Consider the following 18,667-nt stretch of genomic DNA (forward strand, 5'->3'; position numbering starts at 1 on the left):
GCGTGGGTCCACGGTGCAAATAAACTTCAATGTAATGTGAAGAGATACAGATATTGAAATTGTTGTCTACTCCTGCTAATGCAGATGCTTGTTCCTAATTTTATCCACGCATTTGGTCATTGATCCAGAACTTGCGTCCACTACCAGGCTTCCTTCTTTTTTCCTTTTTCTAAACTACTCCTCCGCTTCTTAATATAAGACCTAGTTATTGAGTTGATTTTGGTCCTAAATATAAGACCTATTTATTATATTTATTAATTTTTTCTAAATTACTCCTATGGATACTCCATCAACCATAATCAAATAAAAGAGAAAGGGAGGATATTAAGGAAGATGATTATGGTATTTAAGGAAAAATATATCATATTTCTCATAACTAATTAATATACCTAACTTTGTTAATCTAATCAAATTAGTTAAATAGGTCTTATATTAAAAATCGAAGAGTATTAGTTATTTGGGTTGGGAGATATTAGGGATATGCTCTTTAGGTAACTTCAACTCTCTGATTCGCCTCTTCTGTCAACGCAAACAAGCAAAGGAAGCATAAAGTACACTATATACACATAGGTTCTACAACGCTCAGTGCTGCAGGTTCATAAGATTCAGAATGTAATCATTCAGCACGTAGATTGCTTGGTTTTTATTTCCTCGGGGTCAAAGAGATTAGTTTTGCATTACGTGCAAGTTATATAAAAATCATCACGAGTTCACCTTCCCGAGGCTCAAACAACATTGGTCACCAACCAGCGACGCTGTGTCCCTTTCACAACCTAGCCTGCAACTAAAAAACATTGAAAATTTTGCAGGGTCTGTCAGATTCCTATCATTCGGGGAAAAAAAATATTCTGTGTTCAGTGATTTTATAACTACCAATTGAACTCTGCAGCATCACCAATCTGCTGTCTTCAGAATCTGTTCGAGGTTATGGACTTCTTTAACATTAACAATTCTTCAGAAAGCAAACGTTAGCTATTTCAATTTATGGAATTCCATTCATTGACAAAAAATTTTCCCCTATTCAAACAAGTCAGAGACAGGCACCTAACATGTCATACTCCAATGCTATCCCGTAGTAATAGAATTCAATCACTGCTTTATCAATTTGCTTATGTCTTTTCACTTAATGAAATTGCTGTTATGGGCTGGACTGACAGATCTGGGCCGTATTTTGTTTCTTTCCAAGGGGAAGGGAAATCATCCGTGCACCGCAGGGGCTGGTTCATATGTACATAAAAACATTAATTTATAAAAGAAGCAGTGGTGTTGGCAATATATGTGTGTGTGTGTAAGAAGTAATGATGCATCACATTGAGAAATAGGTCAATTTATTGGTGTTACAGGTAGAGCGAATAGAAGCAGGGCATTGAGCAAAAATGGGAGGAGAGAAAATGACCCAAAAGAACGTGGGAAATATGGTAGCCTGTCACGCCTCTGAAATTAACAGGCAAGTAGAGAGAAAGTAAAGAGCCTCTTGAGCCGGGGAAACATCAAATTTTGGGCAAGGCCAAATGTAAATTCAGATAGAGCTATTTCATTTAGCTACATAGAGCTATTTCATTTAGCTAAGCTTACTTCATATATATGGCGTTTACGATTATAACATGAGCTGGCCCTCTGTCGCTGCGACATGGCACCGTTTCATTCACCCTGTTCTTGCTTTGACATATGAGAATATTAGAAAGCCCATTATGGTTTCAACTTTAAATCAGAGCTGCGTGCATAAACCCGTCCAACAAAGCCCTAAAATTGTTGCCAGAATCATATTTTTGCCACATGCTTTTCTTTTTCGTTCTTTTGGGTTAGAAATTCGAGCCAATAGCTACTGTGCAAGTATTCTTAACTCCATCTGGTTCCATATATTATTGAACCACAGAGCAAAGAAATCGCAAAACCATGGATTTTATGACAAAGCCGGTGCTGTGTTCGTAGCACTGAATTGTCAAATTTCATGCTCAACTACGATCTAACAAATTAAAAAACCCTTCATTTACTGCAAAAGCCATCATCACTAATTGTCTATCTCTGCCTAGACTCAGCCAACAGCCAGCCCAAGTTTTCGCTTTTCATTTTCACCTCCCTCCATCTCCATCGATCGTCATGTGGAATTGTGTGTATACACATTTGTCCGCCTGAGCATGCAAAAAGCACACCCTTCTAACGCTTAGTGTATTTGATTCCGACTTCTTCTGAGATTCGTTGTAATCATGCCCAAACGAGAGAACAAATAAAAAGGAAAAGGAAGTAAAGAGATTGGTTTGACACGACATGAAAGAAGAGCCCTTGTGTGTGTGTGTGTGTGATGGGACGGAAGCATTAACAAGGGCTACAGTTTCAAACCAAACAGAACACCTATAGGAATAAATTTGGAAGAACGAAATTGCAGAGAGAAGAAGCACTACGTCTGAACGTAGGCCAGGTCGTTAGGCTTCATTATTCATTGATTCTCTCATACTTTTTAACAAACTGAAAAAAAGCACAGCTTCGTACATCTTCATAATTATTCTGCCCTGCTAATTATATTAGATATAAACAGAGCTGCTCCCTCTCAGCCTTTAGTGTTTCATGGTCACTGTTTTAATGCTTAAACTTAAGAGTATGAAGCCGCTAAATATCCTGCTATTGGACATTAATGAAGGGGAAGAGGGTGGAGCCCAAGATGGATACAAGTAAGGAAGAAGGAACATGTGGATAGAGATGCGATGTAATGAGATGGAGAGAGTAGTTTGCGAAAAAGGATAAGGCAATCACATCGACGCAGGGTGGGGGCGGCACCATTATCACGCGTAGGCTTCAAATAAGACACGTTCCATGTCCGACGTTCACTTTTTTTTTTTTTTTGGGCGCTTTGGGGGGCCTCGATATTAATTCAACTTTGTCATTGCAGCCACTGTTCCCGTGTCTCCTTTTCTTTCCTTTTTTGCCAGCTTATGTATATACGGCTGGCTGGGAAGCATTGCTTGGAATCACAAGCCTGTCGGAGTTTATCTTTTCCTCCTTTGTTGTTATCCGTTAATTAATTAACTGGCCCCCTCCTCGTCAAATTAGGTTTTGATCTTGTCCTTTTTTTTTTTTTTTTACCAGAAGCTATTGATCTTGTCATGAATTTCCTACGTTAGTTGCGCTTTTGGACTTCCAATAGCTTAAATGAAACGAAAGATGTTGCTAGCTGGCTAGGGTTATCAGTTCATTAGGGTTTCCTTTTGGGACTTACTCATAGTTTATATACATACATACATCTACAAAATTTGCTTAGACATGGTAAATATATATGTATAATACTAAGAAAAATTTGAAAAACACGAATAAATGCTTGATTATAAGGCATGTAATGAGAGCCTTGTGATATAAATGGAGCTTATAAGACTATGTATAGATGGAGACAAATGGTGTTTATTTTTAATCAACAGTGGTGTTTATTTGAGATCATACATTTGTTGAAAAGACATGTCAATTAACGGAACCAGTTTCAATACTCATCATATTGATGAGTATCTCTAGCTTATCAAATCCTGACCATTGAGATATTATTTGAATGGTTTAGATTTTAAATTTTTAATTGATTATTTTTAAATAGAAAAATTTGTTTAAAAAAACGATAGCTGAGAGATTATCTTTATTTTATATTTTATACCTATTAAAATAATTATCTTAAACAGATAAAAAAATAAATCTAAACCATCCAAATGAAATCTAGATGATCTAAATCTGATGAGCTTAGGATACTTATCAAAGTGATGAGCGCTGTAATTTGTTCTGTTAATTAACATCACTTTATTAAAAAAAATGTTAATTAACCTCGCATCCTCAAGCTATCGTCAATTCTTTGCCCGAATGGCCCTGCCCTACCTGCCGGATGTGCATGTCCACTATAATTTTTAATTATTAGATCAGTATGATCTTTATAAACAAAGAGGAAAAATATGAATACTATATTACTATTGCATTCTCCAACCAGGAAAATAAAATAATAATTCAATCAATCCAGGAATCACGTAATAGAGAAAAACAAATGGAATGGATTATAAAAGGGTCAAGATCCAGAATCCATTTATTCTCCGTTGTATATCCACGTATATTTCTAACCAAATCATTAATATTTTAATTTGTCCATGTCACTTCACAGCTTCAAACGCCAATGCTGCAATGAATAAAATAATAACAAGTGCTTTTTTAGCAAGAGATATTGTGTCCCGCGCAGTGAACCGTCTGAAATTGGGGTACTACTACCTACTCCGCTACTTAATATAAGACTCTGTTTGATTTTTTTTTATCCTAAATATAAGACCCCAATTCACTTTATCTCTCATATTTATATATTTTTTTTCTCAAAGTAACCCCTCTAACAATAATAGTTCTGATCAATATACTTGATTAGCAAGGATATTTTAGAAAAGATAACACCACAAATAACTAACTCAACTTACTTTATTAATCTCCTCAAATTAATCAACTGACTCTTATAATTAGAACCGAAGGTAGTATTATCGAGTTAATGGACCTTGAAATTAATGGATCGTGCTTGTATGCCCTAAAGGCTAAAATTGCTTTCCTAGTTAGCTCACAAGCATAAATCCACCGTTAATTACTACATTGGTTGTTAAATATAAGATCCAATTAATTAATTCATATAAATTAAAATAAATGATTTATTTGGCCACTGTAAAAATCACGTGTCACTTTTCTGAACATGCCACTTCTTAATAAGGGTATTAAACATGGGAGAGAAAAATATAAAATTAATAAGAAGACTATGAAACAATTTAATTGGCGGTGATAATTAAAGTAACATTTGGAGCCAATCATATCCGTAAGTAAAATCTTATACTATTTCCTATCTTTAATATAAAACCTAGCTTTAATATAAAACTTAGTTGATTTATTTGGAGAGATTAAAAAAATTAGTTAAGTTAATTATTTGTAATAAATAAGTGTTGTCTTTCATAGAATATCTTTGTTAATTAGGAATATTAACCGAAACTACTATTTGATTGAACATTTAATGTATGCAACTACTACAATGACTACTTTAAAAAAATAGATAAATATAAAAAATAAAGTGAGTTGATATCTTATATTTAAGATTAAATTAAAAGTTAAACTAGTTTTTATATTAAGTACTAGAAGTAGCAGTATTTAGGAACTGAAGACGAGAGTTTAAAAATGTCGAGAGTGCTGGATGTAATGTGAGTAGCGTTGATTAAGAGGAGATTGGCAGGGAATATAAGGTTTTTGTTTTAGCTTTAGGGCAATATACAATGTATGGACCGAGATTAAGCAGATAAAGGTCAAAAGATTAGGAAAGCCTGTTTTGACTTCTTCGCTTCATAAACTTTTTCTCCCATCCCCAAATGGCCAAATCACAATAAAATGCTATGTGCTCTTTCCTCCCCCAAACTCATTATTTTTTCTGTTTCACCCTCTATCCATGTTTTGACTTCTTTTTCTTTTTTTTTTTCGTTTTGTTTCGAAATTATTATTGTTTTACAACTTCAGTATTGAATTTATAAAATGTACTCACATTTTATAAACAATCAAATGAGGATATTTATCGTAGTTAATGTATAATATTACTTTCGGTTTTTAATATAAGAGTTAGTTGACTAATTTAAATAGATTAAAAAAATTAGTTACGTTAATTATTTGTAATAAATAGATGTTATCTTTTTCTAAAATATTCTTACTAATCAAGTATATTGGTTAAACTATCATTATTATAATGATTATCTTAATAAAAGTTAAACAGGTCTTATATTAAAAATAGGAGGAAGTAATATTTTACATATATGAGAATTTGTTAATTGTGAATTCATGTGAGTTAAAATTGTCAAGCTCCGGATAGATGTGTAATAGGAAAATATTTGTGCATGATGTCTTGACAAAAAAAGTGTGAATTTTTTTTTTAAAAAAAAAAAAAACAGCAAAGTGCAAAAGCGTGAAAGATAAAAAAGGAATGGAGACATATTGCCGCGTGAGCAACTTTATGGCGTCTGATTAGACTTGATCCTCCCGTGAATGTTCTACGTGGTATGGGATCCCAACTCTTCAAATTATACAGGTTACTGCCCTTTTTGTATATTTTTTATTGGGAACATACACAGTAATACTTGTTTCCCCCTCTCTAGTTTATTTCTCATATATGATCTCCAATCCATCCCAATGTGGCCATCAATGTGTCTGCTTCTTTTTTTTACACTAAAAAAGAAGTGACATTTCAAGAATCTACCATCTCACTTTTGGTCTTTTTACCTGATAAGTTTGCCTTTTGCCCCTTTTTATCCTACCAAATTTTTCTAGTTTTTACTTCTTTTTTTTAGCTGAATTCTCTAGTTTTTACTGACATCTTCTTTTGAGTACACAAAACGATGTCTTACACATGCAAAGGATTATTAACGTTGAACTAATCAATTTCAGAAAAAATGTGCTGCCTAAAAAAAAAAGCAAGAAACTTAATTGTAATAAATATATTTTACTTTAAATTCTAAAAATAAAAGAGTCTTAATTTTGATTTTTTTGTGTACAAATACATGAGAGGACAGTGGCGCGTGTTACATTCTTCTGATTTTATTTATAACGGAGAAAAATGTGTAAACGGGAGCCAATTTTCAATACAAGTCATTTATGTTCTTATCCTACACCTGCTTCACTAGAGTCAGCCACCTACGCACATAGATCCCCTCCCCCTCTCCCTCTTTCTCTGCGCGCTTCTTTTCGCCATTGGTTCTCTCGCCATATGAAGTCTTAGCAGCCAGACGTCGAGTTTCTCGTCGTGTCCAAGGTTGCTTCCTCTTGAATGGCCTCCCATAATCATCAACACCTATCACCTCGCCATCTCTCTCTCCGACTCCGATCAGTCTAATTGCCTCACTCACGCCCTCCTCCATTCCAATTATTCCCACCACTCTCGCACTAACACTGACTCTGACGTTCCCAACAATATCGACGCTAACAATTTCCTCAACCTCCACGCTACCGCCCCTTCTGACTCAACCGCAGCTGCTTCTCACCGCTCGATCCTCCGCCCTGACCAAACTCACGTCATTGACGACGTCGCTGCCGGGAACTCCCTCATCGACGGTACTGCCCTGTCCCACGAGTCCGCCGATTTGAATATGTCTTCGGGCCACGACCCCAGTGCGAAGAGCGAGGTGCTTGTGGAGGACGGCGAGGAGAGGTTGGCGAAGTGGGAGAATGCGAGGTCCAAGGCGGAGATTCTAGCTCATCCGCTGTACGAACAGCTGCTGTCGGCACACGTGGCGTGTTTGCGGATCGCCACGCCGGTTGACCAGTTGCCGAGGATTGACGCTCAACTAGCGCAGTCCGAGAATGTGGTGGCCAAGTACTCAGCTTTCGGACATGGAGCACATAGCATGGTTGCGGATGAGAAGGGAATCGATCAATTCATGGTATATTCCAAAATTCTCTGCCATTTATTGGATAATAATTCAACGTTGTTTATGGAAAAAAATTGTGAGGTATAAATTGGAGCCAAAGGAAAAGACACTGAGTTTATGGATGTAGTATAGCTGGCAATTATAAGGCTCTCTATATCAAATCTTAGCTTCTATTTGCTTTTAGGGCCTTCCAATTCGATTCTTGTTCCAGTGAGATGAGTTAATTAGATACCTTGTTGGCTGATAAAGTGGTCGCTGGAAAAGAAAACAGAGAAGCAACGAAAGAAAGGAAGGTAGTGGAGCATGTTTACAATACTGTTTGCGCTGGGCGATGGAATGTGAAGCAGGGCTTTTGGGAATGGAATATGTGAGAAGAAATCAACTCCGGATGATAAAGTCCTGGGGAAAAAAGAGAACGATGTGAATTGGTAGCGAACAATTGGGGTTTTATTTGTCGCGGGGTAGATTTTTCCCCCTGTTCCCGGCTGTTTGGACACAACAGATGTGAAAATCGCCTCTACCCTTTTTTAAAAATTCATTTTTCCCTTGCAGTTTTTTCTTTTAACCACATCCTTGGTTATTATTTTCAGTCATAATTGATTTGGTAATAGTTTCTTTCTTCTCGAGCCTTTCACGATTTATCCGAGGAGTTTCCCTCTAGAAGTCGGAGAGACTGGTCTGAAGTGAAGCACGTCTTTAGGAATTTAAATTCTTCTCACTGCGATGAACAATTCTGGGTTGGCGCATATAACCTACCTGCATGCGTGTCGACTATATTATGGAGTTCTATTATTTCGTTTGTGCATGCACGTGATTCTAGCTATGGATTTTGTATTTACTATGGCATAATTCAGTTTTGATCTGTTTTCTGTTTGATGTTTCAGTCGCATTATGTTCTGTTGCTGTGTTCCTTCAAAGAACAGCTCCAACAACATGTCCGGGTTCATGCAATGGAAGCAGTCATGGCATGTTGGGAGATAGAACAGTCCTTACAAAGTCTAACAGGTGCAAAGAATGATTTCGTTTAGCTTTAATGATTGTTGCATCTTAGAATAAAAATAACGTGATGCTACTTCCGTTAATGTTTCCTAATCAGCTTGCCACATAGTGTATTCTTATGTTCCCTCAATTGTATTGCTTCTGATATATAGAAAGAAGATTATTTCTAAGTTGTTACAAGAACATGACAGTGAATTAGTATATCCGGACATCTCTGCATTATTTAGATGCGTAAGACACAAATTTGTAATTTTCTTGCTCCTTATATATCTTAACATCTTATTCATAGGTTACCAAACGCTTCAAGATTTAAATTTTTCATGTATCAAACTGGACCCAAACACTTGGTTGGTTACCTAACTTCATGTGCAGAAATTAAGTTGTTGAGTGATAAAGCTATAATTTTTACCCAGCAGGAGTTTCACCTGGAGAGGGTACGGGGGCTACCATGTCTGATGAGGAAGAAGACCAAATAAATAGCGATGGCAATCTTTTTGATGGTACTCTGGATGGTTCAGACAGCATGGGATTTGGCCCTCTTGTTCCAACAGAGACCGAGAGATCCCTCATGGAGCGAGTTAGGCAAGAGTTGAGACATGAACTGAAACAGGTTAACAGATATGGAACGATGATATAGACTTTTCTTTCATCCGCTTCTTAGATGTAATTTAATATCTTTGGTGTTCTTGAGTGTAGGGCTATAAGGATAAAATTGTGGACATAAGAGAAGAAATTTTGCGCAAGAGACGAGCTGGCAAACTTCCCGGTGATACCACCTCTGTCCTTAAAGCTTGGTGGCAAGCCCATTCCAAGTGGCCTTACCCTACTGTAAGTTTGGCTGATCGTAACGTTGATCTTTCTCATAAACCGTTGCTTGATTCTTAATATTGTGTCTTATTTTGTATCTGGCTCATCACGAATTCTCAATTAAAAATGTGATCTACAGGAGGAAGATAAGGCAAAGTTGGTACAGGAAACTGGTTTGCAATTAAAGCAGATTAATAATTGGTTCATCAATCAAAGGAAGAGGAACTGGCACAGCAATGCTTCAACTTCTACAGTCTCAAAGAGCAAGCGGAAAAGGTATAACTACTTTCCAAAAGTGAAAAATAATGACACCGTTTTTTCCAACTAAGATTTTGATAGAAAATAAATGATGTTGCAGGTGATAACAGCACTCATCATAACATCTAAAACAGCAAAAGTGGGCAGAACGTTTTGCGTCCTGTGGAAGAAGAGGGATAGTTAGTACTGAATACAGATGAGGAACAGAGGAAGGTAATGTGGAGGAGCCAGCCTGCAAATAGTTTATTAATCCTTAGATGCATCCCGGCGAAACCAATCTGAGGGTTTATATTATGTGTTCACATTCAAATGCATACGAGGTATATGGAAAAGAATAATGAGGGGTTGTGGGTGTACAGCAATGATCTGTGCAATTTTCCTGAGAATCACACTAGCGTGATTTTGCTGTCATTTTCTTTGAATTTTGGGATTTGCCGTATAAAGAGGTCTTTGATGTAGTTAAAAATTAAAATAGTAGAATTTCAGTGTCTAAATTTTCCTCCAGTAACATTTTTTTTCCTCTTGTCTATTTATTGTACTTTTGGTTTGTTTCCAACCATATAGAAAACGTTGTTGAACTTGCACCTACTAAACTCTGTAAAGCTTTTGTAACGTGATGTGTCTGCATGGGTTTTGCATTGTAGTTTTGTCTCTTTTTCTTTTCTTTTATTTGGGCCACGGCTTTGTTGTCCATTGGACTGACTAAACAGTACAGAAAGTAGAATCAGCTCCCTTCTCGTGGGCGTTGAGGTGATCCTGATCCCAGTCAATCAAATGTAAATGATCTATGTATCAAAAAAAAAATATAAATGATCTATATCTTAAACTCGCAAGTAATAATTTTTCTCCAAAATCATAACTGAGGGGGATTGCCCCAAAAAAAAAAATTGCCCAAAAAAAAAAAACAGAACTAATTTTGGTGCTCATCGTAGGGATAAATATTATCATATTCATTAAATTTTAAACATTTAAATTTCATATGAATGACCGAGAATTAATTTTTTTATATTTTTATTTTTTAAAAAATGTTTTTATTTAATAGGCGGAAAATTTAAAATAAATGTACTTTTTTAATGTAAGTTTTTTTGAAAAAAATTATTTAAAAACTATTAGTTGAGAGTTTTAAATCTAGACTATTAAAAATTGTATCTAAATAGTATAGATTTCACGATAGTAACGAGTATAATAATGTTCATAACTATGAGTATTTAAACTACTACCAAAGCTATGACGAGTGCATAAATATATGGGCATAATCGACGATGAACAGACGATGTTAAGGGAGGTCGGCTTGACCACTGCAGTGAAGTAGGAGTGAGCCGAGGACCCAAATAATGTCATCTAGCGGCGGTTGGAAAACTGACTTGGTACGCTATCTCCCGTCTCATCCCACCCAATGTTCGTTAGTTTATTAAAACCACAAGTAATACGCGCAGGTGATGGGGTCTTGTCGTGAACACAGTCTGAAGCTAAAAATGGATGTTTCCAAATGCAAAGCAAGTACAAAGTAGCGCGTCCCAATACATGGAATGGATGTGACAGAATTCGCTAACTTTAAAGCTTCGCTCTGGTTGAAGTATTAATTGTGGAGACACACACGGTTTACACACAAAACAAGCACCACCACGCACTCTCCCCCGCTTGTTCGGGCGCACCACGCATTCCCCTCACTTATATATTCCACCGCTCCAGCCCGCTTTCATTTCCATCTTCATCTCTCCTCACAATCCTCATCCATTCTCTTATTTGTCATCTGTATCTGCTTCGTCATTATGCATACCGAATTCTCCCTCAGGCACAAATTGAAATCTTCTTTCCTCTGCTTCTCCGGCGACCATCGGCACGACGGTGATTCCTGCTACAGTACGCTTCATGCGCCCAAGTCCCCCCCGACGCCTTGCTCGCCCTCGTCTTCTTGCTCCTGGCGTAAGAAATCCCCCGCCGGCGACTTCTCCGATCACCACCGTGGGAGGAGTCGCTACCTATTGTCCAGGATTGGGTGGAAGCACCACCGGCGCGCCCAATCTGCGGACTTCAGCTACGACCCGTCCAGTTACGCCCTCAATTTCGAGGATGATAGCCGCATAGAGGGAGAGGACTTCCCCTTCAGGGGGTTCGCCTCCAGGCTGAAGCATTCGCCTCCGCAAGTGCTCGTGACCATGCCCAGAGAGATTGTTGGGTGTAGCTGAAATGCGATTAATTAAAAAGCTATTCAAGTATCAAGTATGGCATCAATTTAGCTGTTCATTATGTGTACAGAATGTGTGGATTCCAGTTTGTTGTATGCAAAATGGTTGCCGGCTTACACAAAGTCAGTGTGCAGTCTGGTAGACTTTTGTTTCTTGGGGAGTTTCGTTTTCAAGTCACCCCCAAATATAATACTGTAACATAACAATCAACAGTCTATTTCCTTGTTGTTCTGATTCTAATGTTTGTTTATGTGCTCAAGAAACTTGGGCCCTTGAAATCAACATTTTTTAGTACCGAGTTTTGGCGTTGAAGGGTAAAAGCAATTTCCCTCTCCCCCTGTTCTCCAATTTTACAGCCGGTTCATCCTTTACATGACAATGAAATTTAAATATTCTGCATTTAATAACCATATACACATGACATAATTAAAGAAAAACAACAGAATATGATATAAAGGTTCATGATCCTTTTTAGAAAGTGAACACAAATGTAAATAAAGTTAAATTATTGGAAGAGAAACAGATCCGAGTGACCGGTTAAACGAAAACAAATTGAGAGCCATGTCTTGAAGCGAAGAGAAGACTGAACATAACATGAGGCAGGAAGAAGCAGGGACATGATCGCAAGCATTCTAACAAGCTTTGTTGGCCAATGAGCCCATCCAGGCAGGTGGCTGCATTCCCGTTTGCTCTTGCACTGTGCTAAACAGAGGAGGCAGCATCTTGTACACACCCGCAACCTCCTTCATGGCCGTAGCGCCGTCCTTGCCGTGGTCGCCTTCCGCCGCAGTCCCGTTCGTCCAAATACTGATCTTGGGTTGAAGCCCACGAACTGCTTCGCCGTTGATCTTGGCCATCTCTTGAAACATGCCGCCGTTTATCATCAAGTAGTCCCTTAGAGCCGCATAATTACCACCCAGTGCATCAAGAAGACTTCGCAGATAGGTCCCTTGGGCTTGCCCAAGCGCCACAATTCCCTCTGCCTCCTTCATCTTTGCGTACAATTCTGCATCTGCTGCTTGTTTTCGAGAGAACTGAGCAGCCTCCGCCAACGATTTCTGTGCTTCTGCTTCTTTCTCTTTCTGGAAAAGGATAGCTTCTGCAGCTTTTTGTTTCTGGTACAGCCCCCAGTTTGCTTCTTGTACCTATTCCATGTTCAGCCAATTCAAAAGCCGTTGTAAGTTTCATATGTATAATGGTTTTGACTGCCCAATTAGGTAAATTATGTCCATGAAGAACTGCAATTTAAGAATGTATACTGCTATCAGACAAGTCTAATTCCAACGTGCTTTTAAGAATGATACATAGATAAACTGACCTTGGTTTCGTACTCAACGCTTGCTTTGGAGAGGAACTCGGCTTTAAGCTTCTCGGTCCTGGTCAAGGCGTTCATGGTCTCGACCTCCTTCTGCAACTCGGCTTCCCGGAGGGCAACAGCCTTGGCCGCCTCGACCTCGGCCACCTGAGCAGACTTAGCCCATGAAGCTTTCTTCGCGGCAAGATCTGCATTGGCCTCGGCCACCTCTGCCTCTCTCTCGTTCTCAAAAATCCTAACCTCCGCTTTCACCCTTATCTCCTCCTTCTGCCCCTCTCCTTGCCGCCGCGTCGCTATCACCTTCGTCTCCGCATCAATCTTGGCCGCGTTCTGCAGCGTCTGCCCTTCCCTTATCTTGGCTCCGAGATCTCCCTTCATCTTCGCCTCCGCCACGTCTACCCTCGCCTGGTTCGCCGCTTCCATCTGCGTCTTCTGCCCCAAATAAGAGAAGTATTCATGGCCACGCACGTCTACCAGTTGCTTCACGTTGGCATTGTAAATCAAAAGACCGAACTGGTTGAGCTCAAGCTGAACTTTCTCAAACACTTCCTTCTTGAACTCTTTGGTGCCTTTGAAGATCTGTTCCATGGTCATGGAAGCGGCGAGCACACGCGTCTCTCCCTCGATGACCCCCTGGACGAGATCGTTGACGTGGTTGGAGTGCTGATCGTGGGCAGAGAGGAGCCTGGCGTATCTGAGGAGGCATTCTGGGTCGTCGGACTTGGGGCCGATGGTGAAGACGGCGGGGAGCAGAAAAGGGAGCTTCTCGGCGCTCATGGCCTGTACTTCGAAGGTGTAGTTCACCGGAGAAACATCCAAGAGGGTGCAAGATTGCCATGGTAAAACCCATGATTTCTTGGCGATCTTGATGTCTTTGATGCCATGTCCAGTGATAGCCAGGTATTGTGATGCGTTCGCTACTCTGTACATGGCTTCGATTGACCTGGAGAAGAAAGATTGATAAAATGAAGGGCTTTTAACGAAGGAAGGATTGATGGGGATTCACTCCTGCGCGCGGAGGAATGGAATGTTATGCTATGCCTTCTCTCATGACTGGTTATTTATATAGTGATGCCCTTTCGCTTGGAGGAGAAATCAATAGCTTGCGGTGATCGTCATTTTGATAGTATTATAAGCTCATCGTTTCTCAATTATTTATATCTTATTCGGATGCTCTGGATTTGGTTTGTTTTTCTTTTTATTTGTTTAAAATAATTATTTTAATATGGATAAAATTTAAAATAAAGATAACATCTCAATTATAATTTTTTTTAAAAATAGTTTTTTCTATTTAAAAATAATTAACTAAAACTTTTAAATTAAAACTGTTCAAATTAGATATAAACTATTTAGATATGATGAATTCAAGGTACTTACTACTGAAATTGGTTTAGAAATCAAAGGCATGGGACAAGGAAAAAAAATAAGTCAAACAAATCTTTTGGTTAATATGTTTGGGATACCTTGATTGCTGAGCAAGTAATTAACTAGAAATGCTCATCTTGTGCCGATTTAACCCCCTTTTTCTACGGAATAAGCATAAAGCATCTGCGTATCCATGGTATTGATATATACATATACACACACACTCGCTTTTACGGGCCACCACAACCTTTTCTTGGGGACGGAGGAGGTGTAAATAAAAATACTAACTCTGATTCTAATTATAAGATATTATTTACAGGCTACAAACAAGGTTTTGTAGTTAAAGCCAGGGGTAGTATTGTTAATAGTAGCCGAGTATGATTTTATTATCTCCATTTTTAAGTAGTATCATCAACATAACATTCTAACATTCCACAAACTTATAGGCTTTTAGACGACATTATCATCGATTAACTGAATGAAACTTTTATCAGATTGAATGTCGCTACCTTTTAAGCTTTACCCAATACCCCACTAGTATCTAACGGTTCGTCTTTAATTTTTCTCTCCACTTCTTATCAATTTTAAATGGTTAGAATTTAATATCTCATATAAAATAAAAATTATGTAAAATAATTTAATAAAAGCATAAATATGTAAACTATTTTAGGTTGAATATTTCTTAATTTAAATTTAATTATATTCATTTTTTAATTTGACATTGAAATATTATTTTTATGGGACATTAAATCATAACAGTTCAAAGTTAATCTAATGGTGAGAACGAGAAAAAAAAAAAAAATTAGAGGAAAGCGGGGAGTTCCCCACCCCTATTCTTCATTGGAGGGATGTAACCAAAAAACAAAAAATCAGCTTTAAGGATTTGGTGGGGATCCCAACAAATTTAATTAGCAACATACAACAAAAACTAAAATATGAAACAATTTTTTTGCGTTTTGTTTGGGCTACCAATTTTGTTGTTGATAAATAAATCTGTAATTTCGAAACAACTAAGAAATAAGTTTCATTAAAATAAGTTTTCCAAGTCAGTCGCACGCAGACGAAATCACGAAACGATTAGGAAATTATTTTTGGTTGGGAAAAACAGACTTTTTAATATAAAAAATTCCAATTGTCATGAGAATAAAAAAATACAAAGGATTGAGACAAGAGAGATAAGAACGAGAAGAGAAAATTGAAAAACAAAATAAGGAGAAATTCTCATTCATTTCATTATCTCATGTATGCATAAATTATCTTCTATTTATAAAACCCTGACCTTAAAAACTAACTCAAAAGAGTTACAAATGCATATAAAACAGAATTAAGCAATATAATCATACAATACAGAGAATAAGTACAACAATTCCTTTAGTTCAGGGTGGAAACCTTTTTTTTTTGTTGTCAATAAAGCCTCATTCTTTGGTATTATAGACATCTATACATTTACAATACCCAGTCAACACTTATAATTCAAGATTGTTAAAAAAAAAAAAAGATTTTGTAATGTAAAATGAATTTCCAAGAAATCGACTTGGATTTTACGTGGCGCCTTGAAAGTTCAATATGAATTAAAAATGATTTATTCAAAACAAAGCCAATTTTGCAAGTTAATTTCCTTCGAATCCGTTTGGAAAGTTGTTACGTTTAGGGAAAAAATCTTTCTTTCTTCCAACATTCTCTTTTTGTTTATGCTCTACGAGAAAAGTCAAAAACAATCACATAAAAATACCACCACTGCTTCCTTGTTTGTTTGTTTTTTTTTTTACCAGCTATTATTTTTGCCCTGGCGCAATTGCTAGATTACAAAAAAAAAAAGAAAAAAGAACTAAGCAGCATAATCACATATTTAGTTCTACTGTCGTTTTTTGTTTTTGCTACCAAAATTATCAAACAACCCTTCAGTCAGAACATATTATGCGTGTGCGCGTGTATAATATAAATATGCCGCCACCCAGTCAAGTCAGAGGAAACTATACAATGTGCAGGTCCAGCCTGATGCATTACATCCCAATCAACTGGTAATTTCTCCCTAAATATGCCCAATATGATTAATCGTATACTCGTATTATAGAGAATGAATTAACAGACTAATTCTATGTAAGCTTCTCGCAAGTATATAAATGGAGGCAAATTCAGTCATATCATAGCTGGATAAAATGCTTGTGAAAAACGAAATTATTGATAAAATGAAAGAATTAGATCGTTAATCTAGTAAGTGACGTAGTTTATCTTACCCTAATAAAACAATGTGCTCTTTGTATTTATAATGAAACTCGTTTTTTTTTTTTCTGGAAAAACAAATCTTTAACGTGCCAACCCAGCTCTTCACTTGGTCACAATCCGCCTAGCTGGAAACACCAAACCATCTAATTTTAATATTTAGATGTTGGAATTTTATTATGGAATGAATCAAATCATACTTAAAAATCATTAATTATGGTCCTTCTAAACATGCACATTGACTATTGCCGCCGTTCGTTTATGCAATTTTGACAACCACTCGATTTCGTTATTTATTTATTTGCTTTTCCGGTCTTAAATATAAGATCTTTTTTGTAGTGTAAATTACACTATAAAAAGAGTCTTATATTTAGAACAAGAGAAATATGATTTATTCTGCGCACGTTGTGAACCTCGCCTCCTCCGATGACTTTGACTTGTAATTTGGAGGAGAGCGAAACTCAAACGAAAATCACATCAATTCGGTTGGTTCTGTTTTTAAGCGATTGAAATATAATTAACAAAATCAATTTCTTTTCCTTTAAAACATTTGTTTTTCCTCAACACAAGTCACAGATTTATGGGATGCTTTGTATGCAACTCACCTCAGACTTTATGTGAAGCACGGGCCTATAATCTAATTATTCAAATAATACAGGCTACCTTCTTTCGAGTTTTTTTTTTTTTTCATTACATGATTTTGAGTAAAATTGAAACAATCTTTTCCAGAGATTTGAACCAAATAGTTTTGGGCAGTCAAAGAGGTGGCCTACAAACAGAACAGAGTGGTGGCACACGCACTTTTCTTTTTAAACGTTTTTCAGTCTTGTGTATTTGCAAGGATTATTATTCATGTTTAATAAACAACGTATATTCCCTACGACCTTTATGAGTATGTTGATATTTAGACCTGGAAAAATTGGTCACACCGGCTTTATAAGGTCGAAATTTTAAAAATACCTCGATTTGTTAAGATTAGTTCTTAAACATACAGGCTTATGGTCGCCCCGCAGGCTTTCAGCCAGTTAAAAAAAATCTATTTTTCATATTTTTCATATGTTTTATCAAAAATAAAAATAAACCAATAAAATTACTAGTAAAAGACATAAATATGAATAAAATTAAGTCACAAATATAAAAGATCATCATATCTAAATGTGCATCAACATACAAAAAATCTAAAACATCCATTACACATAACAAATCAGTAATGTTAACATCGAAAAGTCCCATTAAAAGTAGAAAAATGTTTTCACTAAAAAAAAAAAAAGGACAAACACTATCATCACTATCATCAATTGTAAGAATATTTGATTGTACTTCACTAGTAATAGGCTCTTCTTACCTTCTAAAAATATCAATGATTTCTTTTCAATACTATTTAGCTATGCCGGAGTCTAATATGTCTTCCGTCTTTTTGAGTTGAATTTTTTGCCTACCAGTAAATTTATTTAAAAGTATCAATGTTAAGTTTGTTTTAGAGGTTTCAACTTAGCAACTATTGGGGATTGATTCTTTATTGTCTACTTATTATTTTCCACGATTACCGGAAGTAGTATTTTTTTTCTCAAGTTTTAATTGTGAAAATCACTTTGCTACACAGTCTTGTAAAAGGTTGAAATATCTTAGCACTTTAAATTAATTCATAGTATATTTTTAATGAACTAACTATGTCATCCTCTTTTTGCTTTTGTTTAGTCTTTTTTGGTTTTGTCTAGCTCACTTGTCTAACTCTATTTAAATATAGAATAAAAATTATAATACAGTCACTATAGAAAAAATGTTAACTTATTTATTAAAATTTTATAACATATATACAAATTGATATGTATTTGTTGGTTCAATCATTAAAATTTTTGTTTTAATATGGGAAATATATTTTGTTTATTTTAATATATAACGGTTGGTTCAAATAAATACAAATTTAAAATCCAATTTAGGATATGAAGAATATATTTTTATTTATTTTAATATCATTAGAGATTAAGGTGTGAGTTAAGAGTCAATGAAAGACTGAAAATAAAACTTAGAAAAGACAAGTGTGTAAAATGTTAAGAACTTGGATTAGAATCAAGAAAAAAATTATTGTTGATAGGTTTAAACGGGTTAGCCCGCAA

At 36.4% G+C, this 18,667-nt stretch overlaps 2 protein-coding genes across 2 annotated transcripts; one reads left to right on the forward strand and one right to left on the reverse strand.

Annotated features, from left to right (window-relative positions):
• Positions 1–10,702: 10,702 nt before the first annotated feature.
• LOC114754526 (uncharacterized) lies at positions 10,703–11,995 on the forward strand. The gene has a single exon (XM_028943304.1). It carries the CDS (start codon positions 11,231–11,233, stop codon positions 11,645–11,647), a length of 417 nt encoding a protein of 138 aa, XP_028799137.1. The 5' UTR covers positions 10,703–11,230; the 3' UTR covers positions 11,648–11,995.
• Positions 11,939–13,957, reverse strand: LOC114754521 (flotillin-like protein 3). The gene is made up of 2 exons (XM_028943299.1): positions 12,966–13,957; positions 11,939–12,792 (listed from the first exon to the last, which is right to left on the reverse strand). The coding sequence occupies exons 1-2, from the start codon at positions 13,890–13,892 to the stop codon at positions 12,280–12,282; spliced, it is 1,440 nt and encodes a 479-aa protein (XP_028799132.1). The 5' UTR covers positions 13,893–13,957; the 3' UTR covers positions 11,939–12,279.
• Between the last annotated feature and the right edge of the window lie 4,710 nt (positions 13,958–18,667).

Source organism: Neltuma alba, unplaced genomic scaffold, assembly GCF_004799145.2.
Source record: "Neltuma alba isolate B1F8T4 unplaced genomic scaffold, ASM479914v2 tig00010148_pilon, whole genome shotgun sequence".
Classification (NCBI taxonomy): Eukaryota; Viridiplantae; Streptophyta; class Magnoliopsida; order Fabales; family Fabaceae; genus Neltuma; species Neltuma alba.

Coding starts and splice junctions, on each gene's coding strand:
- LOC114754521 (XM_028943299.1), bottom strand. CDS start 13,892: ATGTACAGAGTAGCGAACGCATCACAATACCTGGCTATCACTGGACAT. Junction 12,793..12,965: donor GCGTTGAGTACGAAACCAAG/GTCAGTTTATCT, acceptor AACATGGAATAG/GTACAAGAAGCAAACTGGGG.
- LOC114754526 (XM_028943304.1), top strand. CDS start 11,231: ATGCATACCGAATTCTCCCTCAGGCACAAATTGAAATCTTCTTTCCTC.